Here is a 24633-nt window from a genome sequence, read left to right on the forward strand (position 1 = left end):
ACAAGAACCTACAATGTGCTGTATGAACTTATGATGTTTTCCAGTTCTTACGTATTGTATCACGCCCTCATCTTTCTGTTCATGACATGGTCAGTTTGTACATTTACGCTTTAGATGAAATGAGTACTGATACATTTTAAGACCATGAAGATACTGAGCGAAACGTTCACATTTTTAATTGGGTAAACCTCGAGCAGCGACCTTCGGTAAAAACATAACTGTGACTGTAGAGCCACAACGAAATCAATAAAAACTGGGTGTAGCAGCTTTAACATAAAAACATTAAAATGATTACATGTCAATAAAAAAACTGAACAAACAGACAGAAATATTATTGTACAGTTAGTCTGCTAAATGTTCTAAAACCTCATCGTCCGACAAATAGAAATGTTTTTGTCTTCAGACCTCGTTTAAGATAAGATAAGATAGACTTTAATGATCCCACACTTGAAATGAAAGTCACTTGTCACACACGTATACACAAGGTTGATGATAAATTACTCATAAGTAAGAAATATATGGAGATACAGGCAGAGTGAAATCACAATAAACCATCTAAATAAACTGTGCCCTCGATTAGTTGGGGATCCCTTGCACCTTCATTAGGACCCTTTGTAGGGAGTAGCATTGCAAAATATGAAAAAAAAAACAATAAAATTCCTAATGGCCTCTATAACCTTAATCAGTGGTGTGCACGGACTATCTGAGGGTCACTGGTGAGAGTTAACGAGAGGCACCCCTCCTGTGTAAAAGAGTAAAGGTTAACGTTCATAGTTGTCAAAAGGTCCCACTACAGGATAAGAACTTGGACTGCACACAAGAGCACACGGGCCAACTCAGGTGGGCGTTTTTTGGCCAATTGAGTACCCCTCGGGTGTAGTATTAGTACACATCTCTACGTGGACTACGTGGTAGAGGACCCACTCTCACTGTAGCTATAAAGGGCTCATTTTAAGACAACAAAAACAATCAATTCATATATTCAGGTTATTATACACGAACGGAAACATACTCATGAATATTATACTCAGTTCCTGCAAAGAAATACTCCTAAATTTTACACACTGAACCTTTAAATCGGAATCAGAATCGCTTTAATGGTCAGGTGTGTGTACACACACGAGGAATTTGACTCCAGTTCACTTTGCTCTCATTTGTACATACAAGTATAAATATAAGTTCAGTTTAAAAGACAAAACATAACATAAAAACATAAACATAGACATAAAAATGTATATATGGACATGCGTATCTACCTATAGACATTTGTAAACTGGCTAAAGGACTGATGTTCTGTACATGAGGTAGGTGGATATGATAGTATATACATATCTATGTACAACAGACTAGTTTCAAAATAGCAACATAGTGTACATGAACACAAATCTAATGTAAGGCCTCAACTTGAAGAGAACTTGAACTAGACGCCAAGTGGACAACAAAAATTTGCATAAATATGTGAATATGTGAACATGTGTACACACACCTGGCCAATAAAGTGATTCTGATATACCTATCTTTCTTACCTATGATTCTGATATATCTATCTATAGACATTTGTAAACTGAGTAAAGGACTGATGAGTACAATTGTGTCTATGTTTATGTTTTTATGTTTCATGTTTTTATGTTATCGTTTTGTGTCTAACTTGTCTTTAAAACTGTACTTATATCTATACCTGTATGTACAAATGAGAGCAAAGTCAAATTCCTTGTGTGTGTACACACACCTGGCCAATAAAGTTATTCTGACATACATATAAGATAACAATTAATATCATCTGTCTTGGTGGTGTACATGAACACAAATAGTAATGTAAGGCCTCAACTTGAAGAGAACTTGAACTAGACGCGAAGCGGACAACAAAAATTTGCAAAAATATAGATATATGTGGACATGTGTATCTATCTATAAACATTTGTAAACTGGGCAAAGGACTGATGAGTACAATTGTGTGTTGTGTTCATGTTTTTATGTTATGGTGTTGTGTCTACCTTGTCTTTAAAACTGTACTTATACCTATCTATACCTACCTATCTATATCTATACAAATGAGAGCAAAGTCAAATTCCTTGTGTGTGTACACACACCTGGCCAATAAAGTAATTCTGACATACATATAAGATAACAATTATCATCATCTGTCTTGGTGGTGTACATGAACACAAATGTAATGTAATGCCTCAACTTGAGAACTTGAACTAGACGCGAAGCGGACAACAAAAATTTGCAAAAATATAGATATATGTGGACTTTGTATCTATCTATAGACATTTGTAAACTGGGCAAAGGACTGATAAGTACAATTGTGTCTATGTTTTGTTGTTTTTTATGTTTCATGTTTTATGTTATGGTGTTGTGTCTACCTTGTCTTTAAAACTGTACTTATATCTACACCTGTATGTACAATTGAGAGCAAAGTCAAATTCTTCATAATTCCAATAACGTGATTCTGATTCTGATATATAATCATCTGTCTTGGCGGTGTACATGAACACAGATAGTAATGCAAGGCCTCAACTTGAAGAGAACTTGAACTTGAAGCGAAAGTCGAGAACAAGAAGAGAGAGAGAGAGAGAAGAAAAAAAAAGAAAAAAAAAAGAGACGCTGTCTCTTTAAGAAGCCCCCACCCGCTCACAACAGGGGGGGCGTGAGCTGAATCCAGGAACAGCGATTGAAAAAAAAAAAAAAAAAAAAAAAAAAAAGGAAACCGGAGCAAAGAGAGAGCGCGAGGGGGAGAGAAGAGAGAAATAAGGGAGACAACACTAACTGGGTAGCTATGGAGATAGTAGGTTTTCCTGGTAGCTTTCTTTGACAGGTGTCGAAGTGGGGGGGGATAAAATAAAAATAAAAAAGTATCACAACAGCCTCCCAAGATGTACGGCAAGGGTAAAGGAGCTGTGGTGCCCTCCGACAGCCAGGCGAGAGAAAAGTAAGTAACATTATTGCACTGTCACAACACAAGTCTGCTGCTGCTGCTGCTGCTAGGTGGCTAAAGTTGCTAACTGGATGTGTAGGCAGCTCACTCACTTCTTTATTATGAGTATTTTTAATTAATATTAAGCTTTTAATGTTTTAAATCACCGTGGTGTCCCTTCCTCCATCCTAACTACAAACTAAAGCATGAGAGGGGCTTCTCTCTCTCTCTCTCTCTCTGTCTTTGCTAAGTTAGCCAGCCAGGCTAACCAGTTTCTCTCCAATGCACAAAAACACTAAAGTTGCACCAGAGTTGCAGCACGTGTATCCTGTTATAGTGCTTTTTTAATTTAAAAAACAACCAAAAATAAAATGTGCACACTGTGGAGGGAGCATTGATTGGTGATGGAGGTGGTAGGTGGTGTTAGGGGATCCCTTCTTGAAGAGTGTGTGTGTGTGTGTGAGGAACAATGCATTTGTAAGAGCTAGCTCTGTCTCTTTGGGCTTTTGTGTCGAGGCAAGGTAAAAATAGATTACAGCTGTTTGCTGGTGGCTTTGTCACAAAATAGCACACAGAGGGACGTGTGTGTGTGTGGGTTTTTTTTTTGACCATTGTTCCACAGTGATACTCTTTAAGTCACCGGGGGTGAGGGCTACATTGTATCCGTGCGTAAGCGTTCGGAGAGCGGCGTGAGCTGCTACGAGCTCCGCGGTAGCTCCGGAGGTGCTGCTGGTGCTGGTGGTGGGTGCAGAGCGCCTCATAACTTTTGTGTGGCCCCCCGTACTGATTTTCTCTTTAAGGGTGCACATCTTGAGTTGCAGCCGCTGATGCAAGGCTGCTTTTTTTTTTTTAGGTGGTGGTGGTGTTGGTGGTGTTAGCTCTGGGAGCTGTAGCCCTCCGATCCCTTTGTCTGCACGGCACCGTCTCGTTGCCTGTTGTTCGCTCTGGAGATGCATGCACGCACGTTTTTTTTACAGATCTGATCTGAAATGTAACTTTTTAACGCGTCATTTGTCAAATATATATATGAGCCACTATCTGCTGCAAGGGACAAACAAAAGCACAACATTTAAACTTTGTTTGGGGTGTCATTGTGTTAATGGCACTACAGCTGGATGCAGGTAAATAAAGAGGTGAGCACCCACATAGGTTTAAATCCCTCACCAGTAAATGCTGGACTCTGTGACTGGCTTGGACCAGTCAGCGTATTGGGGTACTGAAGTGGGACAGAGTTGTCAGACCCATGTGTATGTTTGATATTCTTCATCATCATCCTCCCCTTCTCTTACTGGTGTCTTTCTTCATCTGCCTCCTCCTCTTCCTTCTCCTTCTCCTCCTAACTCTCACGTCCCATCTTTTTTTTTTCCTTCTTTTGCTGCTCCTCACAAGTCCTCATCCCTCGCTTCGCTGTTGAATTATTGAGACGGACTGTAGCAGCTGCTCTCAGCTTTGCGTCAGAGTTGGGAGAGACAGAAGAGATAGAAAAGAAAGAAAGAGACGGAGAGAGAGACGGTGGGCAGACTCATCCATGTTTAAAGAGGGGGTTTTGTCGGGATGTCAGGTGTGCCGGCGGCGTACATCTTAGGGACGTTCCTCCCCTCTTACGGGAGTGAGCGCATGCCTCGCTGATGTCCCGTCTCAGGACGTAAAGGGACGGGGGGGATAGCGGGGAGGGAGGTCAGGAGGTCACCTCACATGGTGTGATGGAGGAAAATGCGATTCCAGCTCAAAACTTTGGTGTAACCTTTTCAAAAACTAGAGAGTAACTGTTGCTGGAGCTCATGAATGTAATTTCACATCCCGCCTGTCAAAAACAACCTCCTCTTCTCGTCTCCCATCATGACCTGACTGCTCCTCTGATCCCCACATACCGTTTCTTCTCCTAAAAACAGGCCATGCCCCCTCTTTACGCTCCAGTCAAAACACATTTCTCCATCCTATAGCTGCTCCTTCCTCTTTTTTAAAACTTCTCCTCCTTTTTTTCTGTGAGCTAGCTTCGGAGCTTTAATAATGCAGAAGGCCAGGTGCGTGCACACGGAGACCCTTTCGCGACCCACACAAAAAAACACACATAAAAATTTCATTGAAGGCCTCTTGGGGGGGAGATCTGCATTGTGATCCTCCTGTCCCCAGACATAAGACCAACTCTAACTATTCCCTTCAAGTCAAAACTCTAATAGATGGCTGCACGTGTATCCAGCGAGCCATCGAAGCATCCTGTGTGTGTGTGTGTGTGTGCGTGCTGTTCAGGTGTGTGTGGCCCAATACTAGACTGACCTGCAAGTGGCAGTGACTTACTCTACACCAGCGGTCACAGAGAGCTTTGTGACCTACAAATTGGTAGGAGCCTCAGAAAGTGGTCAGATTCCCCTGGCTAAAGTGGTCAAGTGTGTGTGTGTGTGTGTGTGTGTGTGTGTAGTCTTTAGCCTCTCGAGAGCATCGGTCATCTGCGCGACAACCAATCTGTGTCGAATTAAGCTCGTGGCGTCGCGGGCTGTACATGTGAGCGGCATGATGCGTGTGTTTTTGTTTTTTTTTAGAGCTGAATAATATTAACCTCTGTAAATCACTCCGGGAAGTTTTAGATTTCAAGGCTCGCCTCTGCTTTGTTTGTTTGTTCGTCTGGATGTCTGAACGTCTGCCTGCGCATGTATGTTTTCTTATCTCGGTGACTATCTGCAAGAGGGGGAACACCCATAGCTATTTATTACCTTCCGAGCAGGATGGCCAACTTGTACGTATACAGAGCACCGCTGCACCGCACTGCACGTCGAAGCTGTTATCACTTTTTACACATGAGGTGTAAGTCTGCTGAATGCACGGCCAACTCAGTCGTCGTGTGTCCTGTGTCACACTTTAATCAGAGACATTCAACGAGATAAACTACAGAAATACCAAGCGAAGTTTCGGTTTCCGTCCTCTCTGGAAGCTCTGTCTCTCCTCGTGCTTCTTTCTTCTTTAGAAACTGTGATGTTCAGTGGGTTTTTGTTCATACAGTGAAAGAAAATCTAAATAAAAACATAACATAACAGTCATGGCTGCAGGAATCTGTTAAAAACAAGTCTGGTTTCTTGGGTTCCTACAGTATCCAGGTCATACGTGTTTTTCTTTATGCCATACGTCACCCAATTCCCCTCGTTTAGTAGCAGAGACCTTCTCTGTGAGTCGAGGTTGGTAGGCCGTTCCTTGTTATTGACTATACATCTATCATTTCCAGTTACATCTCCGACGTATATAGCTTTGCATTCATTCGGTATACACCATCCCAGAAACCCAGTGCACACCCAGAAGACATGTGCATGGTTACCTTCTTTCTCTCTCTTGCACTTCAATCACTCAAATGATCTCCAAGTGTCGGTAGCTTTTAAATTACATTTCTACTCGTACACGAGCCGGTTCAACAAAGTCCTGTCCAACCTAAGCTCAGCTCGGATCAGGAGCATGGTGGAGATGCCAGGTCAGATGCTGCACATTGACCCATTAAAGCACCGTGTCAAGCACTGTGTCAATCTCACACGGGGTAAACTATATATGGAACGCTGAAGAGCACTCTCATTGACCAGCAGCATGCAGCCTGTATGGCTGTTTGAGTGTCCGTGTTGCAAACAGCGCTGAAAGTTTGAAAGACGAAGCGTTGTCCTACTTTATCATATAATATCAGTGTGTGCTCGTTAGTGTGTGACGTGCAGATCACACTCGAAACTTTTTCAGATTTGAATCCGTTGCTATGCTAAAAACACATTTAATGACACAAACCTTAAGCGGCCTGCATTTATATAACCGCCAGCCGCCGCCGCCCCTCCTGCTGCGACGATGTTCAGAAAATGTCCCCCGACTGCGTCGCGCCTGTGAAGGACAAGGTGTGATCATGTAAGCGACCATCGCCTCCAAACTACAGTTACTGTCTGTTTGCCTATTCGTATCGTTTACAGACTACATTTGCATACTAACAATGCATATTTTTAAACATTTGCATAACATTAGTAGTAAGAACAGGTCGGCCACGGATCGTCTCTCCATCATAACACTCTGCAGCAGTTGTGTTTGCTCATCTGTGGCTTCATCCAAAGAAATACTCACCAAATGAGTTCTCGCCGTGACACTCACGCAAGAGTGTGCAGTCCTTTACATTATCCCACGTGGACGTTCACCCTCTGCACATTTATTTATTTATTCATGGTTATTTTCACAGCTAAGTGTAGACTATTAACTGAACAGACTACTGCTGTATATTGTAGCATTTTATAGCCCAAGCTAATTTGCAACACTTGTTCTTAAATGGGCATTCATAAAAAAGACATTATACACCACAATAAAGATGTATGCAGTGATCTGATAATGGAAACCAGCAAGTAGAGAAGATCCTCATGTCCAATTAGTCTTTAGAAACTTTGCTGCAGCTAATAATGATTTTCAGTATCGATTGAGCTGCCAGTCATTTCCTTTATTTATTATTTGGTCAATAAAATGTCAGAAAACGGTAAAAAGAAAAAAGATGCCCCTCACAATATCCTACAGCACAAGGCAACAGATAAAATACCAAAATATAACATTTTCTATGTTGTAAGACCAAAAAAGAAATCAGTGACATCTCAGATTTGAGAACCTGGAGTCGTCCGTTTGATGATTAATTGACCGATTTGTTGCGATCCAGTTTGAGTTCAGTCTTGTAAAGAGTCTGTCTAAAGGAGCTGTGTGTAGCCTCAGGGTGTATTCAGACCACGTCTGCAATTAGCCGCCATCAGAAAAAATACTTTTAATTCTCTGATTCGCCGGCCTTCTCGCTATTGGTGCTCCCTCTCCTCATTGACTCTGCGTGTCGCTCAACCACTGCTGTCTCTCGGACGCAAACCAAAAGAAAGATGTTTTGCAGCGTAGACACAGATCTTGAAGTTGGGTACATGAAATAAACCAATTGGACTTAATGGGGAAAGGGGGCGTCTGCCTCGATATTGATGGTTTCAGTGACGTTTCAGAAGTTTGACCGGTCTGATCGCCGGATTTGCCACCACAGCAACGTTTGAGTGCATTTGTAACTTTTTCCACTGACTTGCACCAGTGATGCGTGGGTTGATCCAAATTGAGCGAGTGCCCGCGGTCGCCCACGGTCACGAGTCACCGAACAATATTTGTAATGATATTCGGGTCGCGGTCGGTCGGGTCATTTGAAATAAAGATGCAGAGTAAAGTTTTGTAATTTATGTAGTAGACAAAGTTTTCTGTGAAACACACAGACTTTATTGGCTGAATAACTGGTGGTAGAGAAAGTATAGACTACTTTTTAAAAAGTGGGTCAGGTAGCGGGTTGGGTACAATATTTCACAATTATTTGCTGCGGTCCGAGTTCGGGCGGGTTACTTTAAAACGTCGGTCGGTGCAGGTCGATCAAACACGGACCCGCGCATCACTGACTTGCACGTAATCACAACACGGCAACTGATTTTTGTCTGAATCGTCCCTCGGATTCACCCTGAGAACCATGATGAGGCAGAAACGTATAGATTGAGTTCAGTTATTAAAACTTACCCTATTTAATGTCTTAATTATGCGGAGCTACTGAGCTTATCGGCTTCCTATCTTTAAAAAAAAAAAAAGATATTTAACCTTAAGAGGCTTAAATTCGCTGAAAGCTTTAAATAGACCTCACCTTAAATCCCACCATTGAGCTTCAGCTTAATAGAAGACAGCATCGCGAAGGCAAATTGGCTGTTAGTGGTCAAAAACAAACTGCACAACAGCCTTATTATCTCAAAACCATGTTTCATTGATCAGTTCATTGACTAATGATGGGGGGACTATGACACTGAGCTACTGTCCTTCTCATTAGGACCTTATTGGCCTGTCAGAGGACTGTCTGCTCTGGGCACACGGGGCACTGTCATATCCACGCTGCCGGTCGATTGATGGTCCATTAACAGCCTATTAAACACGACTAAGTGAAGGCGTTAGGAGTACAATGTTGGGCCAATGGGGGTTTCCCCACTACACAGCACGGTTCTGTGTGTGTGTGTTAATAGACCCCGGTGGATTGCTGTTATCATAGCTTCTGTTATAATAGCAGTGATTGTCGAGAGCTTTTGAAATATTGTTTGAATTGTTGTGAGTGCGTCACATGTATATATCAGTGTCAGCATCAGGTGTGTTCGGTCAGGACGGAGTATGCTTCATGCAGGTCGACGGGTGTTTTCCAGCTTGTGATTTGAGGATTTACGTAGGCACTAATGGACAAACTACACAGGCCAGAGAAGCGCTGCTGGGATGTTTACGATGGCAAGAAAATAACCTTTTTTTTTAAAGGAGCTTCACCTGCATTTTAAACACATGGACATGGAGCCAATTTTATTTCCCAGGTCTTGATTTATACCCCCCAAAACAGTCCCTGCTCCTGAGGTAGTACTTTACGGCTGTCCAGGAACTGTTGAAGTGAAAGTACTGAAAGTTGCTGACTGGTCAAACCCGAGCTGTACAAGGATTCATTCACAGCACGAGCAAACACCAGTTGTTGCTATTGTTAATATTAGCACTAAGGGTGGGGCGCTTTTCACTGTCAATGATATTAAAAGATGAGCAGTGGATGACTTCTTTTTAATTATGGAGAAACGAGCATGAGCAGTGAAACCTCCTCTCCTTTGTATTCGCTGATGGCTTCAGCGGGTTATGTACTGATGAACCTTCATTTGAAGATGGACATCTTGACTTTTTAACACCTCTGCCTGCCTCTTTCCAAAGATCCATTCAAACAATACCGTCACCCAGCAGTACATTTAAAAGAACAGCGTGTTTCAAGCAAAACCTTGAACTTTTTCTTTTTTAATCTATTGTTGGTTTGTTAATTCTTAACCAGGTTTTTTCAGACGTGTTAAAATGCAAACTCTAAACTTTTAGTCCTGTTACACTATCGTCTCCAGGTGCTGATAGTTTCTGGGGTTGAACATTTCTATCTATCATTGGTTTTTACCCAGGAAGCTGAACTTGACCTCTAACAATTTGTTTCCTTTGTACATTTCAGGTTAGCGTTATATGTGTACGAGTACCTGCTACACGTGGGAGCACAGAAGTCTGCACAGACCTTCCTGTCTGAGGTAAGATGGCATCCATGACACTAACCAGTTCATAACGCAATCATTCTCGGATAAAGAATCGATGAAACAGGAAGTCAAACCTCGTTTTTTTTCTTCATTAGTGAAACAAACTATAACCTGGCTGTAGTAGATGTTCACAACGACTTGCATTCAGTTCCAAACATGCTAAACATGATTACAGAGCGTAAGGTGTTGCATCAATTTTTCAAAAGGAAATCCTATAAAGTTACACCGGATCACGCTCACAGGCTGCCGTGCTGAATCTCGTTGTTTGTACGCCTCGTAACAGGCTTTTTTTTGGGTGCAAACGGGGCCAACGGTAAACAAGTCAAACAATGATCATTTAAATGTTGAAAGTGTGGGGGGGGGGGGGAAAAGGAAAAAGGCCGAGAGATGAGAGGAGTCAGGAAGATGGAGATCGACAGAGCCGGAAAGTTGCACATCTTCACGTCCGAGGCCATTGACAGTTTGAGACTGACTGATTATATGTTCTTAACCCCTGGACCCGCAGACATAATCCTCTCTCTAGTGGCTGTAAGTGACTTTTCTCTCTCCTCTACACTCCTCCAGATTCGATGGGAGAAGAATATTACATTAGGGGAGCCCCCTGGATTCCTTCATTCGTGGTGGTGGTGAGTGTCACAGAAAGCTAGTTTTGTCTTGTTTTTGACACAGTCGGTCTGATCTTGCTTTCTTTCTGCTTTTTGGCGTGTAAACAGATTTTACAGAACATGTCTCAAGCTGCGTACCCTCCTCCTCCCTGCACATACACACACATACTCACTGATATGGCTCTAGTGTCCATCCCATCGCTACATAATTCATCACCGTCATCTGCACAAACAGTAGCTTCATTTGAGCGTTCATGAACCCTCGTGAAAGAGCCCTAAATTCAAATATGTTTATTCAAACGTATCAAATATCCCCCCCGCGCTCGAAGAATGCCGATTTTTAATTTAATTGATGGCACGCGGCGTCATTCATGATTTTTAAAAAATGACTTCCATAGGTGGGAGGTTGAGCCGAGTCGCAGCCTCGGGGTTGACCAGACTCACCGAGGGCGTGACCCCCCCACACCCCCCCTCCCCGTCTTCTCCCCCTCCTCCAGCGCTCCGTCCCTTCACCCTCCCCACCTCCCCAGTTCCTGAAACAATAGATCCAGATGGTTAGGGAATGGCTCCCACCTCTCGGTACTCTTCCCCTCCCCTCCTCACCCCCTCGTCACCCTTGTGTGCCCCCCCCCCCCTCCCACCTCCCACTTTTCTCCTTTGTTCATGCGGGAGAAGGATTCTTAGCAGATTAACCCGTTGCATTCCATCTTCTTTTGTGCCACCTCTCCCCTCTGCTGTCTTCCTCCTCCAACCCCCTCTCTCCTGTCATTTCTGCCCCTGGCTAAGTTTTGACCTCCGGGGTCGTCACCTTAAGCCGCCGCTCAGAGGTTTCACTTGTGTTTCTTTTTGGAGGGTTAAAACTGTAAAATCCGCGTTTACACGCAGCTCGACGGTGATCAGATTTGTAGCCATATTTTTGAAGTGTTTAGATAATGTATGATGCTGTTTCCTGAGGACTGAACTGATGTGAGTGACCATCGCTGAGGAATATTTAACGACTCCATTAAAAAGGAGTAGAGGTCCATGACTAGAGACCTGAATCAAGCTTAAAATTACCCCCAGATAAGAGTTTAAAACATTGAACGTGACCAGAAAAGGAAACGTCTTACTCTATAATGATAGTTGCTAGGGATGTAACGATGCATCGTGACACGATTAAAAATCGGTACAAATGCGTGACGATTCGTACCCGTTGACAGAAAAAATGTATCGTGATTCTTTCGCGAATGCGAGAGAAGTAGGATATGTTCTTTTTATTCTTTTTTAAAATTAGAAACAGGTTATCTTAAAAAAAAAAAGTCACTGGATGGTGATTCATTTGTTCAACGTCAGACGTCACTACGTATGTACGGAGCACAGAACGAGGGAAGACATGCCGACGGTAGAAAAAAGCTTTGAAATAGAGGACGCACAGAGCAGTTTGAAATCACCTGTGTGGCGGCATTTTGGATTCCCTATATACACAAATACAACCGGTGAGAAACGGACAGACAAAACCAAAAACAGCATGTAAATACTGCAAGAGACTGCTAACATATAGCTGCCACACGAGCAGCAGCATACCAGCTGCCACTACAGTGAGAGACAAAGTAACGTTACGCCACCTCGTGAGTGAAAACTGCACATTACACTTGTGAGATTGTTTATAAAGAAAGGAGATATTTTTCAAGAGAACAAAAACTGAGAGTTTCTGTAAAGAAAGATTTTTTCCTACAGATTTTATTTGGTCATAATTTGTCTGTAGCTCATTTTGATTTAAAAAAAAAATAATAATAATTGAGAGAAAATCGTATCGTGAACAAAAAATCGTGAACCGTATTGAATCATGAGTTGAGTGTATCGTTACATCCCTAATAGTTGCAGTTTTATGATGATTTTACCAACATTATTTACCGGATATGGCTAAAGAAATTCTGTGTTTCTGTCAGTGCCTTCTCAGAAAATATGTTTTTCTTCTGGACTATTTTCAGCGGCGGATTTGCCGCACTAGTGAGCGTTTACAGCAGCGGGACAGTGCGTGTGGGATCCACTCAAAAGACAGTGAAGTGCCCATGTGTCCATCATTATGAAAAAAAACACGTCATCTAGTGTAAAAATATAACTCATTTATGTGTTTTCAACCATCTCTTCGATCTTTAAACAGAGATCATCACAGATCATTCTCGTTAGTAGAATCAATTCATTATTATTTTTGGTCTTTTAAGAGGCCTCATTGACAAAAAGAAGATCTTTAAAAAAAATGAGCGCACTTTATCTTTCATGGACAATAAATTATGTTTAATAGCATGTGCGGATCAAGCGGTCCTCACCGCTCTTATCAAAAGCGTTCTGACAGAAAATACTCATCTCGAATGTTTCTAATGTTCTAATTTATTGATCGCTTTCAAGGTTAAGTCTTTTCACTCGCTCCTTCCTCCGGAAGATTGGAGCGCGTCCACAAAAAAAAAAAACTGTGCCACAGGATTCAGAATAGATTCGCTTGGTTGCTGAAGGACACTGTGCTGAAATTAGTACCGCACACATCACAAAGGAACAAATATTTAAAAAAACCTGTGGATGTAAAATTACCGACTTGTAAATATACCCTTAAATGCTCTTAAAAAGTACAATATCTAGTGTAACTTTTCACCTCAGGGGGGTCTCTCTGCTGAGTCAGAAGAATGAGCGTCAGGCCTGCAGAGCACCATCAGCAATATGAGACCAAGGACATGTTTTAATAAAAAGAAAACGAGGGAACAGAATAATAATTTGAAAGCATAGAAGCCTGGGTAAATGTAAGGAATATGTTAGTTCTTGTGTTCAGTTAAAGATTCATCTAGATGTTCCCCTTTTTTATGTAAATATAATAAATTCAATGCAACATAGTGTTTTCTTATATAAGCTCACACTGTAGAAGTGCTATTTTTTATTTCATTATTGTACTGTGGTCAAAAAACAGTCTGGATTTCCTTCTCTTCGTCTCTCTTTTTTCAGTCAGATCATTTTCTTGACTGGAAGGTTTAAGTCCAGTAGCCTCGAAGTATTTCTCCCTGTCGATGTGTCCTTGAGCAACACAGTGACGTCCTTTATCTCTGGCGCGCTCCTCTGTAACTCAACCATACACTCTGTCCTTCTCGTGGAAATAACACTTCAGCTATCGAGATCGGAATACTACCATGAATTCCACTCGCTGCGCTCAAAACAGATGCTCGACAAGAGTTTTCGTTTCACCGTGGGACCGCGCCGAGCCTCCCAAATATGCGCGCGTCTTATGAAGTGCAGAGGTGTATGAAAAATTCCAGATGTTTTGGATTCAACATGTCCACCGCAGACCGTCAGGACATGTGAAGCGGCTGCCTGATTTAGTCCTCTCGTTAGCCATGTTTCACTCGGGTTTGTGGCACTTCAACTAAAATCAATGCACAAAGACCGATTCAGTTAAGAAGCACACAAGTGGTTAGCGTTGAAGTTAGGTGTGTGTGTGTGGTGTTTTCTCCTTGGGTGAAGACTGAAACAGAAGCTCGTATGGATCTGATGATAAGCAAATTCCCTCCCGATGAGGCAGTTTACCAGCCCTCACTTGTAGAAAAGGGTATTGCGGGGATCGAGTTTAGGCTTAAGTCAGTGTAACGGCTTAAGTTCAGAGCGAAGAAATGGATGCAGCCAAGGAAAGGTCTGTGCAAGTATAGTAATCCAAGTGTGTGTGTGTGTTTTTGGAGTGAGTGAGAGGTTGATTGAGGGGGTCGACTCGGGCGTTGTGTCCCTCTTACGGTGATGCTCAAGTGTATGAGAGGGAGTTTAAGAGCGATAGGGAGATAGTGAGAGTGTGTGAATGACTTATGAATAGCTGTTATACATTTGCTTGTATTGCTCTGTGTTCTAACCTTTGACCTCTCCCCTCCCCAAACCCACCTCCCGTTACAGTGTATTCTGGGATTTGTATTGTGCGGCTCCAGACCGAAGAGAGACATGCGAGCACTCCAGCGAGGCGAAGGCCTTCCATGACTATGTAAGTGACCGACGGCAGCTTTACCCATCACTCACTGTGTGGATTTCTGTCTTTTATATGTCCGCTACAGACACGCATGTAAACACTGAAGATATTTTAGACATGTGTGGAGTGTGCAAAGAGAATCTTGAGGTGACACCCACAAGAACAAGAAATATAATCATCAGCTGCACCGGGGATGAAACTTGACATGTTTCTAAACTGACTGTAAATACCAGCCGACTATGAACTAATTTGGCTGCACAAATAATCATATCAATCAAAACCGTTCACAGTTCAAAACAAACATTTGTGTTAGCAGGGAGTAAATAATGACAGCAGTTATTGTCGATTCATCTATAAACCATTGTTTTGATTAGTAGATTAACTGTTTGGTGTATAAATTGTAAGAAAATAGTGAAAAAAAGTCCTAAAATTTCTTATTTCGTCTGACAAAAACAGTTAAAAACTGCAAATCATCTTAATTTAGAAACTGGAATATTTGGTATTGTTGCTTGAAAAAACAACTTATTATCACCACGGAGTCTGGCACATCAGCCGCCGTGTTGTGCTGAACGTAACGGCTGTGAAACATTCAATAACTTCATGAGGCTGCCGCTCACTCACTCTCATTCACTGTCTTTGTCTCTTGACCAGTGTTTGCACAGATTTAGAAGCTGGGTTCATGAAATAAAACAAAGCCAGAACACAACAGGTCGAGTGTCGTAGTCTAGTCCATGAATCCACCTGGATCACTCAGTTTCAGAGACGTTTCAGGCTGAGTGTGGAGGAGTTTGGACCCGTCTTATTGCCTGATTGGTGTCCACATCGAGACATTGGGTGTCCAAAAGTTGGACTTGGCTTAACTTCAGCTGGATTCTGTCTGAATGTGCTCTTAACTTTGTGATGGCAAAAAAAGTTGAGATGAAAATAAATCTAAAAAAAAAAAAAGCTTTGGAGCAAAAACAAACTAAATGAGTCCAAATTAAAGAAGAGAAGAAACGTTTCCAATGCTTGTGATGAGCTTGTTGTGGTCGTACTATCGGGGTCACGTTGTGTTGCGTGGAAGTTTTACTGATTCAAAGATGGTGATAACACGACTTTTAAGCCACCCAAACATCTATAAAGAGAGTTTTACAGTCCAACATCACAATGGATGAACTCTTATAAGTGCAGAAGGATTAGAAAAGCAATATTTATATTCGAGAATAAGAGTTATAAAATCAGAGGGACTACTGAAACAAACATCCCAGGGCTTGCTTCAAATTCACAGATAACTCTCCTGGTCAATTTAAAGATGATGTAGGTTTATTATTCGTCGTGCCCCAGCTTGAATTATTTAAACGTTTGTTTCTGGTGTCTTATGTTTGGGTATCTGTTTGTCCGTAAATACAACAATATCCAAGTCACTGCTGAGGAGAAAGAAGCTAGGTTAATTAAACGCTTTGTCGCTGAAGTTGGGAGAAAGAAAAAACAGAGTATCGAAAGAACATAAGCTCTGTGATTGTAGCTTTTGCCAAAATGCAAAAAAATTGGGGTCGTGTTTAACTTTCCTCCTGAGCGAGGCTTGCACCTTTTTGACTTCTTATCAAAGAACCAAATATTTCCACTCAGCGTGTTTTTCTTTAAAGCCCCTCGAGACAAATTTGTGATTTTTGGAGTTTTTCTTTAAAGCCCCTCGAGACAAATTTGTGATTTTTGGACTTTAACTCACTTAAGTCAAGTCAGGTTAATCTTATTTATAATTATTTTTATTCAGAGTTGTGTAGATTTAAAGTTCTGCAGTGTTTTTATTTCCGTGTGCGTCCTTGAGAAATAATCTGCTGCTTTTTAAGAGTTTGAAGGACAAACTCTTCCTTTCCTCCTGTCTCGCTGCTCTCCGAGATCAGAGGTCTGCTATGAAACAGCCTTTTTCTGGAGTTTGTAGGGATTCAGTGTCTTGCCCAAGGACACCTCGGTGGGGTGGCTGCTTGCTGTCACAGGTCCAGGTCTCTTGCAGAAGGAGTCACGCTAATAACGTCTCCGGCATACTGCCTCATAATACTGTAAATAACTTTTTTTTTTTTTCTCCACTCTCTCCACTTGTGTGTAAATGTCATGAGTTGTGATTGACGCTGTGCGTCCTCTCTGGCCAAGACAGTGTGGCATTGTGTGTGTGTGTGTGTGTGTGTGCCGTATAGTGTGGAGAGATAATGGAATAGAGTTCTAATCCGGTAATCCCAGCACTGGGCCGAGGCTAAGCCAGGGATTTATGTGTGTGTGCAAGCGTGTATGTGTGTGTATGTGTGTGTGTATTTTTGGACAGGGGGCATCTTTGGCAACCAGCCCATAGAAGGAAGGTGGAGGGGCCCTCACCCTTAGTGCCAGAGTGCCAGTTAACCCTGTGTGTGTGTGTGTGGGGGGGGGACTATATGAATGTAGATGGGTGTGCTACATGGTTGCTTGCTGTCTGCTTCTAACAGTGATAAAGCGAAGGAGACGGGACCGGTTTAATTTTGGCTCCAGCCCCCCGAGGCTAGTCTCTGAGCACAGGTCCTTTTTCTACTGGTTTCAAAAGAATGAGCCGGGAAGAGGCATCGCAAGGAGAAAAAAAAAAAAAAAACAATATTTCACCTTACCTCAAAAGAGTTTCTTCGCCTTTTGAGGATTGCTAGATTGCAAGCCAACATTTAAAAGGCATTATCACAGCTCTCTCTGCTGGGTGCAGTGAAGGTTCGTGGTTACATTCAAGGCAACTTTCTTCCAAGTCCTGACTCTGGTTATTAAAAGTAATGCAGGGGCGGTTAGACTGTTACCTTAGAGTGACTTGGTGGTTGGCGTACGTCGAAGTTTTTATTGCATCTGATTCACCAAAGAAGCAGACTTAGCAAACATTAGGCAGATACAGATTAATCATTATTTTGATGTGTTTTTGAACTAATATATTCATCCAGGCTTTAAATAGCTTTAAAATATTATAAATATAGAATTTAACGCTCTTATTTTTTAGGTTTTTACTACGTCATTGTGATGCTTAGTGATGATTCTTTAGATTGTATGATCTTCTAGTTGAAGTGAAGTTGGACAGTAAGAAAAACAGAGATAATACAGACAGTAAAGAGTTAATTTTGGCTCTTCATGTTACAGCTCTTGCACGTCTTCCAGCAGCAGTAGTAGTAGTAGTTCCATTCATTTAAAATGGATTAACAATGTGTTACAATCAAACATCACGTCGTACATCAGTTAGTTTGCGTGTTTGATTGGCAGTGCTGGTGTGATGAAGGTTTTGAGAGCTTTTTAAAATAATATTCATGCAAATTGAAATTCAAAAGCTTCAACACAGCAGTTCCCAACCTGGAGATTGGGGCCGTCCAAAACAAATATGAAGATTCAGACGATAATAATTTTTATTTGTTTTCTGAGTTTCCCTCAGCAAATCACTTCACAGAGGCGGTCGGTGCTGCCCAGCAGCTCCTGGATCAATTTGAGTACTAATGACGCAAATACAAAGTTATGCAACATTCAAACAATTATTTTCAATTGAGGCTGTTGTAGTCAGACGCTACCAGAAGCACCAGGGTCCGTTTCAGATGTGGGTCTCCACTCTGTTTTGTTTTTGACGGACGCCGTGTCCAATCTGCAAAAAGACCAGCTCAAGCTAACAGGAAGTCAGACACAGAAATGTGAAAGAATCCGGTCGGTTTTCGAAATAAAACACCCTGTGCAAACCTCCGATCATTTAACTACGTAGCATATTTACACATTTAGAAGAAACGGCCCATATCTGAGCAAGTTAACAACGTCTGGTGGACAAAATGCTCCTGATGGGGTTTGAAGCCGCGTGCAGAACGGACCAAAACGGCGCCCGGTGGGCCATATGCAACCTGTGACGAGGGATCACGGATATGCATTGCTCAGCCATAAAGAGTCACAAACCAAAAATGGTGGAACTAAAGTGTTTGAGCAGAACAAGATAGAGTATGAAGATATAAACAGGTGTGCACGGACAGTACTGAATCTGCTGCACAGCTCTGTGTCGCCCTGCACACTCACACTCTTCCTCATTTTTCACCTGCACTGTTGCTCCTTTCACTTTTCTCACACCACTTCCCCACTCTTCCTCCTCTCCAGCCCATCCACGTCATGTTTTCACTGCTGCACTCCTCCCACATCTGCATCTTTCTCTCCCTGCCTCCCCCCTTTTCCCCCCCTCACACCCTCTTTACTATATCTCTTACTGTCTCCTTCACCCACGCCCCCTCTCGTCTCACTCGCCTTATCGCTCACTCCCTCTCTCCTCCTCTTTTCCTCTCTCTCCCTTTCCCTATCTCCTCCTGACCCCCTCCCTCCCTCCATCACCACCACCACCACCACTACAACCTCTACTCCCGAGAGAAGATTGATTAGCTAATCTAGCTGTTTACCCACAATGCCTAGTAGTGCCGAGGAGGAGAGAGCGCTGTAGACGACACGAAGACCCAACCGAGAGACAGTTGAGGTATTTGAAAATGGAGCTGAGTGGGCAAATGTCAAAACAGTGAGAAAGGAGTTAAAATGGAAGATGGAAGCTGGAAGTTAGCGTTAAGTAACCCTCAAGACGGCTTTCTGTGACATTAAATGAGCTGTTTTATGGGATAAAAATAAGTATTTTAGTGAAGATTATGCCTTACATTTACTCAAACGTCTAAAATTCTATATATAAATCTGATTTTTCAGTATATTAGTTGTCTTCTGAGTGTTAAAAGATCTCATCTCCCTTTTTAAATTCACCTTTTTCAAGCACAAACAGAAGTACGGAGCACTAGAAACATTATTTCTGGGGCTTGTTAAGACCAGGAGGATGGCACTGGCGTAATTTTAGTTTCTCCTATTGCCTCCTAGATTTTACTGAAATATTAGAAATTAAAAAATATATTAGTTAAAGTTAACGACTGTCTGTGACGCTGCAGGTTTTCTTAAACTCGTCTTCAAATATCCGTTTAACCCAGCTTGCATATACAGTGTATATATTGCTGTCTTTACTGGCATTCCAGTTGAATCAAAAGAAGCTCCACTCTCTCCCCAAAAACGTAGTCGCTTTCTGCCTCTAACCTCTGTTTTACCTCGAGTCTCCAGCGGCAGTATCAGCGCGCTGTAATAGAAAATGTGAAAAGAGCTCCATTAAACTTGATAATTAGCTGTGTGATAAAGTAAAAGAAAAAGGGGTGGGGGGAAAAAAAAGCTGCAATACTCATGAACAGGCTGATGTGTTACAGGAGCGAAGGCAAGTCTGAGAGGTGACGTGAAACTGTAACAGAACAGGCGACGGCAGCTCCTGACAAGTGACGTGGAATAAAATTATGGATTAAATTATATAGTAGATACCAAAACATGGATGATATTTACGCTTATTGAAGATAATTCTCTCCTCCTTGTAGTTATCTTGTAACGGTGGGATTTATTCTTTTTAAAGAGACTAAAAAGCTGTTTCTGCACTTTATATTTTTTATCGTGAAGAATATGGAAACTGTAAAAACGTTGGTGTCGTCCTTTAAATCTATACCCGAGACGCCTTGCTCCTTCACCCAGTAAATAGAGAATATTATTATTATATAATTGTATTAATACAGTATATTACGTCCTGTAAATGTGTAACATTGTCCAAATATGTGCTATTAAACAGACGGCACATTGTTTTTTTAATTTATTTGTTCTTACATATTTGTCTAAAACAAACTAAATAAATTACAGGTTGGGACAAAATTATGTTTTAGGATTTATTTTGGACTTTTCAAGCATAGACACCGCTGAAGAGGGATGGACTGAGATGGGAAATGGCGTCAGGAAAGTGTGACTAAGACAAAAGTAAACCCGATTGATCCAAAGTTTCATACGTGTGAGTCCCATTCCATCATGAGTATTATCAACGTCTGCGCCCGAGCGTCGATGCCGACGCGTGGAGAAAATCTCAGGGTGGTAGCTGAAGCGATATCCCGCTTCACAGTTGTTCTCATTCTCCTCATATTCTTGTCTTTCGCCCTTCCCTGCCTTCCCTCTGGAGTGTTGGCTAAGTGGATGTTGTGTCTGCAGCATGTATTAGTGCTGTCATCCGGTGTGCGCGTGTGCACCAAGTCCGCCTGTCTGGTTCAGTACTGCTACCTTGGCAGCAGCTTTTGGGAAAGCGTGTGTGTGTGTGTGTGTGTTTGGTGTGCCAGTTTAGAGGACCAGCTGGGCTTTCAGAGATTGTGTGTCTGTGTGTTTGTGTGTGTGTGTGTGTGTGCATTTGTTTGTGAGACGTGACGGTGAGAGTAGCAGCCGTATCCTGTTGCTCCAGAGCGAAACGCACTGTTTTGACTGGGCTGATAAATTAGCCAGATCACCACAGTCAGCTATTTTTCCCTCCTTCGTCTCCACGCTCTCACTCTCTTCCAGCTTCACTCCTTCACCTCCTCCCTCCCTCCCTCCTTCCCTCCCTCCTTCCCTCTCTCTGTGCGCTAAGGACAGCAGGTCAAGGAGACAGTGATGAGGTACATATCACTGTGAACCAGAATGTAGATTAGTACCCTCTCCAGACAGGGACACACATAAATACAGACACACGAACACAGATGCATTCGCCATCTCTTCCTACGTCTCCCCTCTCTCCGTCCACTGTTTATGTCTCTGTCTTTATCCCTGTGAAAGGTATCAGGCGGAGGTCAATAATGTGTTGAGCACTATTGATCTGTCCGGTAGGTCCTATGGGTGAGAGAGGGGGAGAGGGAAATGGAGAGGGAGGGGATCAATGCTATTCTGTACAGCCATCTACATACTGTACTGTACCAGCCAATCAGATCATTAGTCTTTTGTTCTCTGATGGATTATTCATCAGCGTTGTGGGTTTGTACTAAGGAGCAAAAGCAAGCGGCGCAACATGGTGTCCTCGCAGGGGAGCCGCGACTCTGGATCAAGACGTCAGAGTTTGAAATATTCTGCCACAAAGATGCCGGCCGACGCGGTGCCGCGCGGAGGTGTATGACGTTTATCACATGTACTTTGTACTTGTCGATTTGAAGCAGAGTGAATGTTTACAGTAGGAATCAAAGGTTGCTGCATGTCTGAAGCCGACCACAAACCAAAACCAGATAACCCCGTCGAACTTGGAGGAAGTAGCTTCAAACATCAACCAACTGACACCTGCACGTGTAAAAGGAAATACGTGACATTTTGTTTACCGCAACTGTCGTAATGTTTGCAGTGGATGCTAATTCGCAACAGCAAATCCCTACAATGTTTGCTTCCGTTATTTCTACATTTTTATTGATTTTAATCTGGCGGAAAATCACAAAGTTCTCAGCACAGGTTGACGTTGTCACAGTAACCCCCGTTCACTGTCCTATGAGACGATTTGAAGCAGTTTGTAAAAGTGGAGCCAGTAAACGATGATTAACTTTGCCACGTCCAAGCTGAAAGCTTTAGTGCCTTTTTTAATTGAGGTTAACTTACCGATTTATTTACATTTTTAGGGGAGTGGATAGGTGAGAGGGAACAGGAAATAAGTGGAGTGAGAGAGAGACTAATCGGATGTGAGCGCCGTGGTTGCACGTCATGTAATGCCCAATGAACGCCTCAGTCTGATGTGTTATTACGAAGAGAGCAATAGGTGGACGCTGTCTATCAGAAGGTCCACGAACAGTGGATAACACGTCCAGCATTTTATTTCTCATTACTGAACTCGATAATAAATTACTTTTCGCCTCATTTCGTGATAAGAAATCATAATTCACGCATGTATAATCTGGTAGTTTTATTTTTTTTAAAGTAGTGAGCGAGTCTGTCGATCCTTAAATATAAATTTTAGAGAGTGACCATATTATATTGCACTGTAAAAAATAAATAAATAAATAAAATGCTGAAGGTAGCAGTGTTCTGTCCAAAACTACACAAGCTACAGTTCAGGTCTGTGGTCCAGATATCGTATTATTGATAGTCGGGTAACATAAAAACTTTTTTCTAATATTATTTTTGTGCAGACGCGGCTCCGCGATGCTTTTGACATCGTGTTTGTCTAACGCTACCGAGGAAGGCCATTAAAATACAAGTTCACAGTTTAAACTGTGTAAATATTCCCAGACATTTGAAAATGTGTCTCGTGGGTTTTGTCGAACTTTCTCGCCAGCTTCAATGAAAGAAACTTCTTCTTCTCCTGCTTCCTGCTTCATGTCAGGCATTAAAGCCCTTTCATGTCACGCACACAGACTTTTCTCTCCATACGTTCAGCCTGAAAATGAATAATTCAACTAAACTACAAAAAAAAAGCAGCACGTCCGTTATATTCACTAAATTGCGCAGCGTTAATGTCTTCTGTCTTCTTCTGCATAAAGGTACTGCTCCTGTTGTCCCCCCCCCTCTCATACCTGTATGCTCCGTCTGCATCAGCAGCCATTGTTTACCTGCAGCGGTGTCAACAAGACAAAATTCCTGTACATTCACTTTCTTGAATCGAGTTATTCTGATTCAAGGGAGGCAGGCTTTGTCACACAAGGTTTCCTGACAGTCTGCCACTTCTGAGCGCCGAGTTGAAATGGAAAGGTAGATATAGGCGGGGTTTGGGTACTGGTGTGCCACTACCCCAAAAAAAAAAAAAAAAAAAAAAAAAAGCACTGTTGGATCCTTTTTGTATTTCCCCGGGCCGGTTGGTTTTAATAAAGACTGACTGCATACTAAATCTACCTTCGCTGGTGGCAAACGGCTCTTCTGCTTTCAGTTTGCGTCCAATTTCAATCAGCTAAGTGTGGAACGCACAAGCAGATAGTAGATCATTAATAGTCGACAACAATAATGTGACCAGGTGATTGATTGTGAGCACAAATCTCTCTCTGTTTAACGTGTTTTTTCTCTCTCTCTCTCTCTCTCTCTCTCTCTCTCTCTCTCTCTCTCTCTCTCTCTCTCTCTCCTTCCTGCATCTTCTTATTCTCTCTCTCTCTCTCTGCGCTCCTGGAGCGGGGGATGCCAGGGGGACAGAGTGCAGATAGGACCTGTCTCCATAGCAACAGCTTCTGCAAGCTGCTGACACCCTACTGGGGGGTTGCTGAGGGGAGAGGAGAGGTTGTGATGGTGGGGAGGAATGGTACAGGGGTTGGGGCACGGGGAAGGTGTATGTATGTATGTATGCATGTATCTATGTATGTACGTGTGGCTGTGTGTGTGTTTGTGTGTGTTTGTGTGTGTGCGTGCACCAAATGCCGGGGAAAAAGAAAGTGAAGGGGGTCACAGAGAGGAGAAAAGATGGAGAGAAAAGTGTGCAGAAGAAGAGAAGTGAGGGAGGATGGATGAGGAGGAGGAGGAGGTGGAGGAGGAGGAGGAGGAGAGAAAGAGGCAGCCGACCCTGCTTCTTCCCCAGGGACTCAGTGGCCTGCTCATGTTCACCAGCAGAATTAGCATAAAGATGGGGGGAGGTGTGTGTGTGTGTGTGTGTGTGTGCAATTATTATGTGTGTTGCTTTCTAATAGTCAGGAGAAGAAGAAGAAGAAGAAGGGCAGCGAGTGTGCATATTTGTGTACACGCGTGTAATTGGTAGTATGCGTTGTTGTCCAAGCACACACACACACACACACACACACAGTGTAGGTGTCACATGGATGTAGTGTGTTCGTTTAGGTGTGCGTGCTGGAACGGTAAGGTGTGTGTGTGTGTGTGTGAATAAGTGTGTCTGTGAGAGTGACTCCCTCCCCTGGGTCTTAAACCCCCTCCCTGTTCTGGTCCTGTAGCCTGCGGTTCCCTCCTGTCTGCCTCTCTGTACTGAAGGGCTGCACTTTATGAGCCTGTGATGCAACTCTTTCTGTGTGTGTGTGTGTCTATTTTTGCGTGTGCTTGTGTGTGTGTGTGTTTGTTCCGGCGTGCTTATGTAAGCACCCTGAACACACGTCTCCATCTATGTGTGTTGACAAGAATACAGTTATATCATATTTAACTCCCGGGCTGAATCATTCACCCCCATCCTCGGTCCTAGACTCTAGTTTTTATTTTTCCATATTCTTTCACTGATGTAAAGATGATCAAACACTAGTACTGCTGTGTTACTGTAGTAAGATTAGTAATAGTTAAGCAGTTATTAGG

At 42.6% G+C, this 24633-nt stretch overlaps 1 protein-coding gene and 1 long non-coding RNA gene across 4 annotated transcripts in view; both read left to right on the forward strand.

Annotated features, from left to right (window-relative positions):
- Positions 1-2669: 2669 nt before the first annotated feature.
- zgc:110158 (single-stranded DNA-binding protein 3) overlaps positions 2670-24633 on the forward strand; it is a 37715-nt gene continuing 15751 nt past the window's right edge. For 2 of the 3 annotated variants that reach the window (XM_027274789.1, XM_027274790.1), the window contains exons 1-4: positions 2877-2932; positions 9927-9999; positions 10570-10631; positions 14514-14598. In XM_027274789.1, coding sequence (XP_027130590.1) covers positions 2877-2932; positions 9927-9999; positions 10570-10631; positions 14514-14598 — 276 coding nt within the window. Of the gene's footprint in view, positions 2933-9926; positions 10000-10569; positions 10632-14513; positions 14599-24633 lie in introns of all 3 variants that reach the window. The other variant, XM_019277460.2, reaches the window with a different exon arrangement.
- Positions 14931-16731, forward strand: LOC113744577 (uncharacterized). The gene is made up of 2 exons (XR_003461664.1): positions 14931-16194; positions 16239-16731. It is a non-coding gene; the product is annotated as an uncharacterized LOC113744577 (long non-coding RNA).

This window comes from Larimichthys crocea, chromosome XXIV, assembly GCF_000972845.2.
Source record: "Larimichthys crocea isolate SSNF chromosome XXIV, L_crocea_2.0, whole genome shotgun sequence".
In the NCBI taxonomy this organism is placed as follows: Eukaryota; Metazoa; Chordata; class Actinopteri; family Sciaenidae; genus Larimichthys; species Larimichthys crocea.